Genomic DNA, 14,427 nt, shown 5'->3' with positions numbered 1-14,427 from the left:
TATCTAACACTAAAATAACTTTGGTGTTATAGGAAATTCCCAAACATGCAGCTTTTTACGTAGGAACATGTGTATGCATTGCACTATCTCTAGATTAAACCGAAGAACTAACTATCCTGATGATTTGTTTGCTCTTATTACATTATGATCACCATTTTCCCTTAGCTTCGCTATCATTGAACTTCGTGGTAAAATTACATAAACAATAATTCTTTAATGAACAACCACTCAAATATCGATCCCATATGTCATGGAAAAGGGAAGTAACTTAGTCACTTTAATATGATAGCTGATACGTCAATGACTATGTTGCTGAAAGATCTACTAATACAATATTACATTTAAAAAGTAGGTTACGAAAACAGTAACAAGAATATTCAGTAACTATGACTTACGACAAAAACAAGCAGTTGGCACACAATGTTAACCCATTCATTCTCTTATTTTTATCAAAGATGTTCAATAAATCATTTTATCTCAATTGTGAACGAAGTAAAATTGTATCTATGACTTAAATATAAGTTATGTGCAAAGCTGTTTATAGAATGACTTGGATAGATTTATTGAGACTTAGTATTCCAATCAACAATAAGGAACGAAAAACCCATTGAACAGATGTGAAAGTAAACGATTATTTCTCAATTGTCGAGTTAAAGTATCTCAAAAAAAATTATAATAGACAGTTTCACTTTCTAAGAAAACGTGTTTTTTCAACGATAATTTTAAATAATGTTTAAACATTGTATACAATATAAAAACGTATTCAAATGCAAACAGAAACAACACATTCACTGCATACCAAGTCAACAACGTAATCATCTTTTTAATTAGTTGTAATAAACATAGTCACATTTCCTATTTAATATGTGCATATAAAGTAGAAATTAAGTAAAATGCTGTAATGAATATGACACAAAATACAAAACCCATAGTTGTAAATTAATTTTTTAAAAAAACAGGTACGTGTACAAAACATTCTGTGCAATGACTGATGATCCAATTTAGCTGCCTAAACCAAACCAAGTAGAGAAGGGTTCAAACTTGCGACTCAGTTAAACAAAATCAAATTTTAATGAATATAATACAATAAAATATTACTAATAACCGAATAGACAGCAAATAATATGATGAAAGTAAGTTACATAAGGTAAGGATGAGCATAAACACTGGGTATACAATTAATGATATAAGGTATTTAAAAAAGAGTCCCATACTACTAAAGCTTGCGATTTCCTATACTTGATAATGTGCAAACAATTAATCAACCTCAACCATCACTAAGTAAGAAGCATTTGAACTTCAGTGTCAGTTTAAACTTCAACAATTACTGTGTATAAACATAGATAAATATGGTGAAATTCGTCCGTCAAAGTTCAGATCAAGAGGGAATAACATTGCAAAAGTCACAAAACTCAAATGGGTTGGGTCGATAATCAGTCAATCATATGCAGCCGTACATAGAACCTGGCACATAAATGCCTCGGTTCAAGCTGCCATATCACTTCAACACAGTGAGATATCAGAGTAGTGTAGGTAGTAGTTGTAGAAAATAGCATTCAAGAAAAAGATATAGATTCATCGAATGAAAACTATTGTAAGATAATGGAGAAACTTAGAATCTAAGGAAAGATAAAGAGTGAATACATTTGAATCATTGCGGATGATCCTGAGTTGTCAGTCAAAGTCTCTAACCACTGGTCACCACTATAACTTCAATGACCTCAATCAGGTAGTCTGAAATTGTTTACAGGGCTCAGCTCAAAAGTCGGTGTATTCATGGTCTTATCCCACTTTTTGATTTAGCCGCTTTAGCTTTCTTCCTACTTACCCTCTCTACATCAACCATCACGCGTCGAGGTAGAAATGGAATTAGTTCCTGTCACAGTAATTGACGGTAACAAATTAATAGAACAACGAATCAGTGAGTTAACAACTGTTTCAATAAACTCATACCAAATATCAGTTTGCGTAGTTAGTTGTTGATGCCATTGTACATAATTAGATTAGTTTAAACTTTTCAGAATTTCAACAATATGGCTTACATGCTGGCAAATGCCCTGTTTATTCTTTAGAGTTCCTTTGTTAATAATATAATGACAGTATGTTAGCTCTAATCTGAATACATATAAGAGTGTGTAATTTCGATTAGGTAATGTATAAATCTTCCGTAAATGTGTGACGTTTAGGTGTAGTGACTAACAACATTCATGTAGGCTGCATGCTGAAGAGAAAACAGTCACATACAAGCTGTACTCGATTAATTCTATCGACTATACTCTTACATGTTAACATATTTTCTTAGTTATCAGATTAATTCTTTCGCATAAATTCCGATTGTGGTTTTGAAAAATAAGATCTTCGAACATTTTTGTTTTATTTTGTAAGTGGGTTTATGAGTTTAATCGTATATTTACTAAATTGAAAGTCTTATTAAGGCGATACCCAAATATTATGTCAACAATAAAGATCACATATTACACCAATAAAACGTCCTTTTAATGTAATTAAGTGATAATCAAAACCAGATGATTTATCACAGAATATAAAAGCTGTCTTGAACTCACATCTCTAGATTACAATCTACTTTAATAAAAAAATTATTATGACTTGTGGGTGTTTTGTTGCTCATGGAATCAAATACTAATAAAAACCAATTGATCACGTGTTGGGATACTGAAAACATAGAAGAATTATGATTTTAAAATAACTTGTAGTAGACTGATTTATCACCAAACAATTCTCGTCATGGATCCGTGCAATGAAATTTTCCACTGTATACAAGGGTATGCGATAAATAGCATTAGGTAGATCAATCAATGTTGTAAGAATTTGTCTGTCAATACATTCAGTAATTTAAACCAAATAATAAGTTTTAATCAATATGTAATTTCCGATTGTTTTCATCAACAAATTAATTGATGTGACTGTTTGTTTTCGTGAATATTAGTTAATTTGAATGAATTATTAGTGAAACACTCAGTGATTCCGCTTATGTTTACTTCTCACGACCAACTATGATAGACTATATTTTCAGCTAATTGTTACTTCTAATTTAGACATTTTCATGGACATTTATTTTACAATTAATCAGACTACATCTTTTTATTCCCAGTTACATCGTCTCTTAATACCTCTTTTTATGATTTCATAATTATCTTTCATCTGTTTAGGATACTATGTCATTTAATGAAACGTCCAAGAAAGTGTATTCAAAGATATATTACATTTAAGCCTGTTTCTTTGCGTTTTTAAGAGAAAAAAAAGCCTGAATTGATCTTGGGGAGGAGGTTAGGTAGTTTAAAAGAAACCCTGGACAGGATCAATTTCTTTATTTATTCACCAAAATGTTTTAACATATTCCAATGTTGTATAGCGTCAGTTATGACCTTATTTGAATATGATGATTAGTCACGAGGAATTGAATGAGTTTCCGTAAGTTACAGTCACCACCTACTGCTTGGTGAAATATACTGGCTAGTAGAGTAGTAGATCGGAAGCAGGCTAGTGACAAACAATCTCAAGAAGTCACACCAATCCATAATTTCACTGAACGTTGATATGAGTTTTGTTGGTAAATGCAAAGCTCATGAATGAGACCTAAGAGATAGTTAGTAGTCTACAATTGAAATCCTTTGGTAATATAACTCGAAATTGGTCACAGTGGATCAGATGAAATTCTCCATGTACTTTTAAGTTCTAATTTTTAGTGTTGCTTCAGTTAAATAATTCAACTCATTTCTTCCTGAATTATTATATTTTCTATGTTTATTATTCTGCAATGAACGAACACTCATGTGGGGGACAACCAATTTATTACTTAATACAAAATTACAGAGTCTGTCGACATAAGTAGCACATACCACAATTCTAATACCATCGGTACTATTATTATGGTTATTATTATTTCGTCTGATCCCCTTTTGAGAGTTTTTTAACTTCCTGCCTCGTTGAATTTATGTAAATTGTGAAAATTTGGACAATTTTATATTTGTACAGGGTTCCATGTTGTTTGTAACTAATTAACTAACTGACCAGTTATCTCTCAACCTTCAACACATTTTGGTCACGTGTTGTTCAAGAATAGAATATTTAACTCTGTTTTCATTCTGTATTCATGACCTCGTGACTTGATTACACGTCCCATACTAGGACGAAACGGCCGTCCAGTGCTTCCAGGTTTCTCATGGTGGTCTATCTTCAATTGACTCATGAATTCAACTATCAAATGACTAAGATCTACACAAAACCCCTTCTGATGATTTTATAAACGTTCATTTGTTTCTTAATTGTTTTCTTTTAGATGTATCTTCTATTGAAAAATCCCCAGTTAAAATTGAAGATTCATCATTTAATTCATCAGTTGTTTTTGAACAAAATGATAAACCGATCGATGCTGACTTATCAAATCTATCTGGCCGTGTTTTTTTAAGATCTTTATTTCGTTCTTTGGGAATTGGTTCCGGTTCAGATCAAGATGCCTTATTCTCTATTCTCCTTTTATTTGCTATAAAGTCAAATAAAGGTAAGGTGTTACGTCTCTTTTTTCTACCCAAAAACGTTGTTTTTCTTTTCGTATTTGCAAATCTTATCCTACAAAGCAATCGATAGATTCTATCAGAATAAACTTCTTCGAAATTGTATTTTTTTATAACTCTAACCCCATCAGTTTAAAATTTGTAGGTAAATCTGTACGAAGTATATTCAATTAATTTGATGCAGTTGTAACTCTTCATCCTTTGAGGTGTCAGGTTAAACTGTCGCTTAGCTTGATACGGTATTGTAAGTAAAGTTAAAATGAAGTGTAAAAAAACCTCTGATGTCATCGTCAAACTAAATGATTGATTCATCACAATAGCATAGAAATATTTGTTCTTAACTTCTATATATTGAGGATATTTTATTACTCACTGCCTCTTTATGCTTATGGACTTCATATTTTTCTTTTATTCTTGTTTATTTTAATATATATTTTATCATCTACCATTGTAACTTGTGACAAAATTAAACAGAGATATATTTCTATACAGGATTATCTCTCTCTTTCTTTGTATTTTTAAATAAGGCATAAAATGATCCCAATTTTATTCAACCATGTAAGTTAGAATCCATACATTTGGTTATTGATGGAATTATTGATCAACTAGCCAGGTTTTGAGTTGGTAATCGTTTGATGGAAGAAATATCAGATCACAGTTAGTTAATTTAATGTACAAATGAAAAGAACATAGAATTAGCCCATGAAGACACCGACTTTTGAGCTGAGCCCTGTAAACAATTTCAGACTACCTGATTGAGGTCATTGAAGTTATAGTGGTGACCAGTGGTTAGAGACTTTGACTGACAACTCAGGATCATCCGCAATGATTCAAATGTATTCACTCTTTATCTTTCCTTAGATTCTAAGTTTCTCCATTATCTTACAATAGTTTTCATTCGATGAATCTATATCTTTTTCTTGAATGCTATTTTCTACAACTACTACCTACACTACTCTGATATCTCACTGTGTTGAAGTGATATGGCAGCTTGAACCGAGGCATTTATGTGCCAGGTTCTATGTACGGTTGCATAAGATCGAATGATTGAAATTACTGACGTGACTAACACAGTATCACATCAATATGATCAATGGTTAAGCTAAAAAGTGCATACAATCTAACCAACTGTACGGTTAATCTAGCTTGGCAGCTTGTATTACACTAAAGGGATGCTCATTTACATGCATATTATCTTCTAACGTCGTCATCTAACCTTAACAATCCCTTAAGACAGTAAAGCATTACACCCGAAAAGCACAATTATATATTGAACATGTAACATAATAGTTGATATCATAAAAACACCATCGTTAATGTCAGCGTAAAGGAAAATGACAATTATCCTTTCTTACCATACGTTAACCAATGAAAATAACTAATAATCCGAAATTCAAGTTAACTGATATTTAATTTATTGGGATAATGGAAACTATTACATAAAAAATCACACATCACTTGATTTCATTGAAAAGATTGTCGCTCGTATTGGAATACTTGTTTAGACTCTGATCACGCTTTAATACGAGCGCGCATTTGTCTGCGCCTCACTGGACGCAGGAAAACTACACTAAGAAGACCCATTAGGATGAAACTGGAGGACGAGAAAGCCAAATGCGAATTCCAGAAAAAACTGAGTTCACATCTAGGCAGTTCTGTAAACGAGACTGACCCAGATGCTGCTTGGAAAGACATACGAACAGCTGTGGAAACAGCAGTCACATCTATTAGTTATTTAAACCATAGGGCTCCAAAAAACCAGTGGATTTCTTCTAAGTCTATTTCAATGATGGATTCGCGTAAACTCATCCCATCAGGCTCTGAACACGATGAAGAGCGTAAACAAATTAGATCTAGGTTAACTAAAAGTCTAAGGAACGATCGTGAGCAGTGGTGGGCAACGAAAGCAAAAGAGATGGAAAAGGCAGCGGCTGTAGGCAACACCAGGCAACTATTCAGACTAATAAAAGAAACCGGAATTCAGAAGTCAAGTGTAAGTGAGACAATCTCGGAAAAAGACGGAACCCTTATCTGCTCTCAACCCAAACGTTTAGAACGATGGGCGGAACACTTTAAGGAGAAGTTTGGCTGGCCTTCAGCTACTGCACAACTACCCACTATTCCCATAAAACCTGAATGGAACATTGAAGTAGGTCCCCCGACCCTACTTGAAGTTCAAAAGGCTATAAGTAATCTGAAACGAGGAAGAGCAGCTGGTCCAGACGGATTGGCTCCAGAGGTCTTTAAATATGGTGGTCCAATTTTAGCCATTAGGTTGACTAATATTCTGGCTAAAATCTGGGAGACGGACGTAATCCCATCCGACTGGTCACAATCTCTGATTGTCCCAATATATAAGAAGGGCCCAAAAACACCCTGTGATAACCATAGAGGGATTAGTCTGACTAACATAGTATCTAAAATACTTGCCTCAATAATTATCGGGCGCCTAACTAAGACTCGTGAACCCCAAACACGAGAAAATCAGTCTGGCTTCAGACCTGGTAGTGGCTGTATCGACCACATATTCACCATTCGTCAAGTTTTAGAGCACAGGCATGCTTATCGGCGACCGACAATGATAGTTTTTCTTGACTTGAAAGCAGCATTTGACTCTGTAGACTGAGAGGTTCTGGAAGTCTAATCAGCCCTAATGGGTTGGTGTCTGACGAAATCTCTGCACGGATTCAAAAAGCTCGTTTAGCTTTTGCCAACTTACGTCACCTATAGCGAAGACGAGATATCCGTCTATCAATTAAGGGATGAGTATACTGCGCAGCAGTTCGCTCTGTTCTTTTTTACGGCTGCAAAACGTGGCCATTAAGAGTAGAAGATATTCGTAAGCTGCTAGTATTTGATCACAGATGTCTTAGAAATATCGCTCGTATCTGCTGGGATCACCAGTTAAGTAATAGTGAGGTTACACGCAGGGTATTAGGGAATGATGGTAAATCAGTTGATGAGGTCATGGATCTTCATCGACTGAGATGCTTGGGCCACGTGTTACGTATGCCTGAACACCGATTACCACGACGTGCAATGCTGACTAGTATTGGGGATGGTTGGAAGAGAGTTAGGGGCGGCCAAACCAAAACATGGCATCAGTGCTTGAAGTCACTAACTTCTAGTCTGAGCCATGTTGGCAGATGCAGAATACCTGGTTGGGGTCCGCGTGACTATCGTAAACAATGGTTGGAGACTCTGGGTGACATGGCTCAGAATCGATCACAATGGCGTAGGTGTATACACTCTTTATCTTCCCTTAAACCTTGAGATTAAAATTGCTTCATATTTGTCTTTCTTCCTGTACTATGTCCTTATATACAACCTTTCTTTATATACTACCACCACTAAATTAATTACTTCTATGAATCCGGTGTTGATCTTGTTGTGCTAACGAGGTATGGCAACTTGGACCGATGCATAAATGTGCCTGGTCCTACGTTGTAGCTGACTGACTGACTGACTGACTCATTGAAAATAAATGATCAACTTCCTTTCATAACCAGATCAATAATCAGGACGGGAAATGTTTCAACCAGAATAGTACATCAATTTACTGCTAATTAAACAAAACTATGTCGATGATAATGTGACAATATTAATAATCACATTCAGAAAAACAAACCCATACACGAACCTGTACAGCTGTTAGAAGACTGTATTTGTGAATCGCCTGGTGACAGATCAGATGAGCGTTTTTCACATGGATTTGAAGTACTGGATGACTGAGCCTGTTTATTCATGAGAGGGTAAAAATATGTAGAACAACTGTTGATTATGGGATAAGTAAAGACAAAATAAATTTTTACTGTTACGTAATTTACCAAGCGTTATGTCAGTTACTGTTATGTCTGAGCGATTGATCGATATCATTTTCTAAGTTCTTCAATCAGAATTAAGATTACATTTCCGCTGATTCACGTCTGTTACTCCGTTTATAGCCTAGCACCCTTAGTCTTGACTAATGATACATTTCGATTGACACAATCAACCTTAAGCCGTCGTAAGCTTATGCAATGCCTTCAATCCCCAGCCTTAAGTCTGAAAAGAAAGCCGTAGCCAAGCTTTTATACTGTATTTAAAAAAGCCACTCAAGCCCTCATTAGCTTATATGCCCGACGAAACCGGACCAAACCAACCACCATAAAATAGAAAATCATCGTGATTATACAAACATGTCAAAAGTGGTTGTCAACCGGACAAACTGTAGATAACTGATTAGCGATAATATGGGAACAATAAAACGCATAGTAATATGTGATGGGTCAAATGGAGGCCTACAACAAACGGAATACAGAAACATAGTAGTCCAGTTACTTAGTAGTTGCATAATGTAAAAATAAACAACAATATTCAGGAAAATAGTCCAAACAGTTAGGACTTCACCAATATTCGTTCTGTTATAACACACAGAACTCGGCTGAGATAAAACATTAGCAAGTAAAGGCTAATGGTATTGCCCAGACACTAAAAATGAAGTAGATAGAGCCAGTTGGGCTCGAATCCATCACATAAAGGCTGAAACGCAAATTCTTCAACCACTAAACCAATGTTTCAGAAAAACACTATAAATGAATAAGGTGAAAAGTTTATACATGGATCCAATCGAAAATCAGCCAAATAATAAGTGCATGCGATTGGTCAAGAAGTGGTTTACATATCGTAAAAACGATATACACACCATTGATGGCCATAATTTCTAAAGGATAAATGTATGTATATACGTAAAAGCCTATTTGGTAAGTCAATAAACTTCCTTTCTCATTCAGCCTTCTTCACTCGGGTTGGCTGTTTAGTTCATATTCACAGGAAGACTGAGTAATAGTATCAATTATCGAAAGCCGTGGGTCACAACAAAAATATTTAACAATTAATTGATTCCTTGATCAGCTGTACTACTTATAAATCCATTCACGAGTGGATCTATACTATATCTAAAATCATCATATTTACAAATAACAGCCCTGATACATTCCAGATTTTTAGAAATGTACGCAAACTAGGAGATAAATGCGATTTAGCTTTTAGAAATTGATATAAAGTTAAACAATACCACTGCCTGATATAATAGCGCGAGTAGTATATAAGTTTAACTAATGGGACTATTGTTACACATTTACTGCGTATTTAGTAGACCCTTGGATTTTTGTGTTCCTATGTTTGCCTATTTCCGAACTTTCATTTGACCCATATATTGTTGTCATGTCTTATTGTTCTAGATTCACCATCATTTGCCTATTACTTCTGTTTTGTATCACTTATAACTAAGTTACGTACAAACTGTAGCCTCCAAACTGTGTTGCTATGTTGTCAAGCATTTCAGGTATTTGATTGTACGAGTTCTAAGTCATGATTGAATAAGAATATGATCAGAATGGGGTTTGTGAAGATTGCAGTAATTTTAATAGTTAAATTCATGAGTTGATGTAAGCTTAACCACCATTGAAAACATGGAAGCACTGGACAGCCGTTTCGTCCTAGTAAGGGACTCCTCAATAGTGCACATCCACGATCCCTTGGTTCTACGGCTAATATGAAGGAAGTTCCACCGTCCTCATTGAGACTCTTGGAATAACCTCTCGAAGGTAGTCGCTAATGGGCACATGATCATTATCAGTACAGAGGATTTGTGTAGATTTTTGGGTTTTAGACAGTCATAAGTGCAGATCACGATGTCACCAAAGAAAACTAAATGAAAAATGCCTCAAGATTTCATGAGTTATGTGAAGAAATAGAAAAATTCCACTTGTCGCGCACCTCCAGGATAAAGCAGCCAACCATCAGCTCTAAGATTAAACATTGGAACCGCAATACACTCATTTTAGTTCGGACAGCTAAGTAGTATCACTAGTCTTCATACTTCAGTCAATTATAACGTAGGACCAGGCACATATATGCATCGGTCCAAGTTGCCATACCTCATTAGCACAAAAAGATGATCAACAAATTCATACAAGTAGTTACTTCAATGGTAGTAATATATAAAAGAAAAATTGAATATAAGGATATAATACAGAGAAAAAGAATTAGTTCGTAGAACAAAAGATATAAAGTAATCTTAATCTCACGGTTTAAGGGAAGATAAAGAGTGTATAAACCTACAATATTTTGATCGATTCTGAGCCATGTCACACAAAGTCTCCAACCATTGGTTCCAATAGTCGCGCGGACCCCAACCAAGTAGTCTACATCTACCAAAATGGCTCAGACTAAAAGTTAGTGACTTCAAGCACTGATGCTACCCGTAACTTTCTTCAAACCGTCTCCAACACTAGTCAGCATTGCGTGCCGTGGTAATCGGTGTTCAGGCATACGTAACACGTGGCCCAACCATCTCAGCCGATGAAGATTTATGACCTTATCAACTGGTTTACCATCATTCCCTAATATCCTTCGTCTAACCTCACTATTACTTGCCCGTTGATCCCAAAAGATGTTAGCAATATTTCCAAGACATCTGTGATCAAATACTAGCAGCTTACGAATATCTTCTACTCTTAATGGCCACTTTTCTCAGTCGTAAAGTAGAACCGAAAAACCGACACGTAGTAAGTCTTCATGTCTAAAACATGTAGCTCATAGGCGGATATCTAAACTCGTACTTAGTAAGTCCCATATAATTAAGTAAAGCTAAACCCTGCTCCATGAATAACCACTTGCCAAACCGTTGATTTTCACTGTCTACATAAAAAAGATCGTTCCCGTTGTGACGGCCCAATTGATCTGCGACTGTGTTAGTCAAGCTGTTAATCGTTGGCTACAAGATCAATAATCCTCTAAAATCTCAACTGAATAGAATTTTAAGAAAAAAACATGACATACCTTAAAGGAACAAAACTATCATTGTATAAGTAAAATAATCGACCTAAATATAGTCTAACTACTAGTTATTTGTAAACTAACAAATGAATGAACAGTCAAGAATAGAAACATATGTCGTAGAAAACAATTAATGATTATGCACTTCAATTAGTTAAAACAACGTTCTTATAACTAATACACCATTCTCAAGCACTATAACAAAAATTCTAAACAAATCAGAAACCTGTATGATTAGAGGTTGACCATAATTTCCAAAGTAATAATAATAACAGTTAAAACCCTGTCTATTTTAAACTTACACAAGTTTCTGAATTCCTCCCCACTAGTTTTAGTGGAGCCATATTGGGTGGCCATAGAACAGACATCAATGTCGGTGTTACACCTTTTGCTTGAGTCAATCCATGTTCTAATGATTCACTAGGTTGAGAAAATATCAATGGATTTTTTGATGTCACTGAATGTATTAAGTAGGCAGTTAATCTTTTCCCAGGTGATGCTTGGTCAGAAGCTCGTAAAGACACAGTGGCAGCAATTAACGTTCTAGCAATGTTCATTGCTGGGTCATCATCAGATGCAGTATCATCAGTTTCGTCGTAATTTAAATTATTTTGAAAACTTACAGAACAATCCTGAGTTGTAGAGTCATTGAAGACAATTTGTGAATTGGAACATGGTATATTACAAGGTATTATTAAACCAGGCAATGTGAGATCGCCAATTAGAATAGCTTCCGTAAGTAAACAGATTAGTCGAGTATCACGTAGAAATAAATAGACATGAATTAGTGTAAATACCGTCACTGAATAGGATAGACGAGGTCTACGAACCTTTTTAAAAAAAACATCAAAAAATTAGTAGAGCTTCATTGTTATTAAAAAGAAACGAAACGTTAGTTAGATTATAGTACTTGTTATATATATAGCCTTTCCCGTTATTATTACATTGTCAGAAACATTATAAAACATAAATAAATAATATATTTGTAATATCCCAACGTAATAATAACAATAATTCGAATGAAGTGCCATGGATTGGTACTGCAGTTTTACCATACCGTCATGGCACAACTGAAGAACTCCAAAGAATCTTAAAACAACACAGAATTAAAGTATATTACAAAACAACGAACACTCTTCGAAATACTTTAGTTCGATTAAAAGAAAAGATACCATTCATGTCTACACAGAACTTCGTCTACAAATTAGGTTGTGTCGACTGTGATGCCTTCTATATTGGAGAGTCATCTCGCGAAATCATGACTAGCGCCAAAGAACATATTAGGTACACAAAGAAACCTCCTAATAATCCTGTAGAACTAGATAGACTTCAAATTAAATCGGCATTAGCGGTTCATGTCATTTTCAATAATCATCAAATTGATTTCAAAAACATCAAAATACTACAGAAAGTTTTTTCCAATCACAGAGAAAGAAGAGTAGCTGAAGCTTTCCATATAATGCTTAATCCCACTGCTCTCAATAGAAAGGAAGGCCTTACCATACATCCTACTTGGACTATCTATCCTAGTCAACCAGTCTAATATTATTTACAATTTCACACCATTACATTACAAATTAACTCTATCCTTTGTCATTACAAAGGTCACACATTTTTCATCATTTAAAGTGGACACATACAAACAAAAATTACATACATGTCACTTATGAATCACCTTGACCGCAATGAAATGACGTGACATTGATTTATTCAGACCTGTTTTTGATTGATCACCTAATTATTCTTGGATTGTTCCGTTGTACTATTTAAACTTGGATTATTGTTAATTTGGTTATTTATTCTCTGAAGAAGTGGCTTACACTGAGTCGCGAAACGTCAGAAAATCTAATTTTTCTATTCATTGGGATATTACAAATATATTATTTATTTATAACAATCTACCCAATGCTCAATTTATTCAAAATTATTATAAAACATAATTAACAACGATTAACTTATCATTACTACAGCATCAATATCATGACACTAACTGTTAATTACTATAAAGACAATGATTCAATTCACTTGATTTTTAATTATTCAATCTTGGCCCTAAATGCCATTCTTTTCATTAAGAGTTTGGACAACCAGATACTATCACCAACCTAAATCCATAAGATCTGCCTAGAAATCTAGTACATGAAGAAAATACACGTAGTAAATAATGTGCGTTGCTCTTATCATTCTTATTTATATAATACGCATAAACACAAATAGTTCTTCTAAAAAACAGCTTCATATTCTTTGAAATGCTTAAATACCACACAAATAATCGATCACCAAAATTCTTACTAACGATAAGATACTACATATTCTCATATGATACCTAAGTAAACTCATAGACTGAGGTTACAAAACCATAGGCTGATTAGAATATTTTCTTCTCAGGCAATATTTTGGAAACACTAATGTTTTCTCACAAGCATTGAGTAGTACTTTTTAATGCGGACTATCCAAGTAGCATATTGGTAAGATCAATATGAAAAGTTTCCTCGACTTAATCAAGACCTTAGCCATCTGGTGTGTACATTAGTTGTGTTTTACCTATCGACTTTTGCTCCAAAATGGATCCAAACTAAAGAGATTAATAAACAGAACATCAAATCGTTAACCCAACCTTGTATAGGCTGTCTACTCTAACACTATTGATTGAGTCAGAGCTTATGGTGAACTGTCATCGAAATTGATAACTTCAAGAGGTGTTCGTCAGAGTTATCCTTTTTCCCCATTTTTATTTAAATTTGTCATAGATATTCTCTTAGACACAACACGCGTCGTCTAACTTGCCAGGAATCGGTCTTCTGCCAGGAAATTCTCTTGTTGGTTTAAAATACGCAGGTGATATAGTTCTGTTTGATGAAGACGCTGACAAAGCGTAAGGTATTCTGGCCGCCTTAGGCAACAATGTTAACATTTCTGGGATGAGTTTCTCTACCTCCAAATGAAAAAGGTTGCTTAAGAGCTGGTCTACACCAACGCCTGAACTAGTTATAGGAAGTGAAATAGTTGGGTACGTCGATCGATTCATTTATCTTGAAAGCCTCTTCAGTCCTGATGGGCTAGTGTTTGA

General features: G+C 34.7%; 1 protein-coding gene across 1 annotated transcript in view; it reads right to left on the bottom strand.

Annotated features, from left to right (window-relative positions):
* Smp_143110 (hypothetical protein) overlaps window positions 1-14,427 on the bottom strand; it is a gene marked incomplete at its 5' end in the record, with an annotated part of 57,085 nt that overhangs the window by 28,097 nt on the left and 14,561 nt on the right. The window contains 4 exon segments of the mRNA XM_018789339.1: window positions 4,301-4,469; window positions 4,473-4,522; window positions 8,176-8,269; window positions 11,660-12,187. Of these exon segments, the coding sequence (XP_018654793.1) occupies window positions 4,301-4,469; window positions 4,473-4,522; window positions 8,176-8,269; window positions 11,660-12,187 (841 nt within the window).

Source organism: Schistosoma mansoni, chromosome W (genome assembly GCF_000237925.1).
Source record: "Schistosoma mansoni strain Puerto Rico chromosome W, complete genome".
Taxonomy (NCBI): Eukaryota; Metazoa; Platyhelminthes; class Trematoda; order Strigeidida; family Schistosomatidae; genus Schistosoma; species Schistosoma mansoni.
This window is presented reverse-complemented; position numbering and strand designations above follow the sequence as displayed.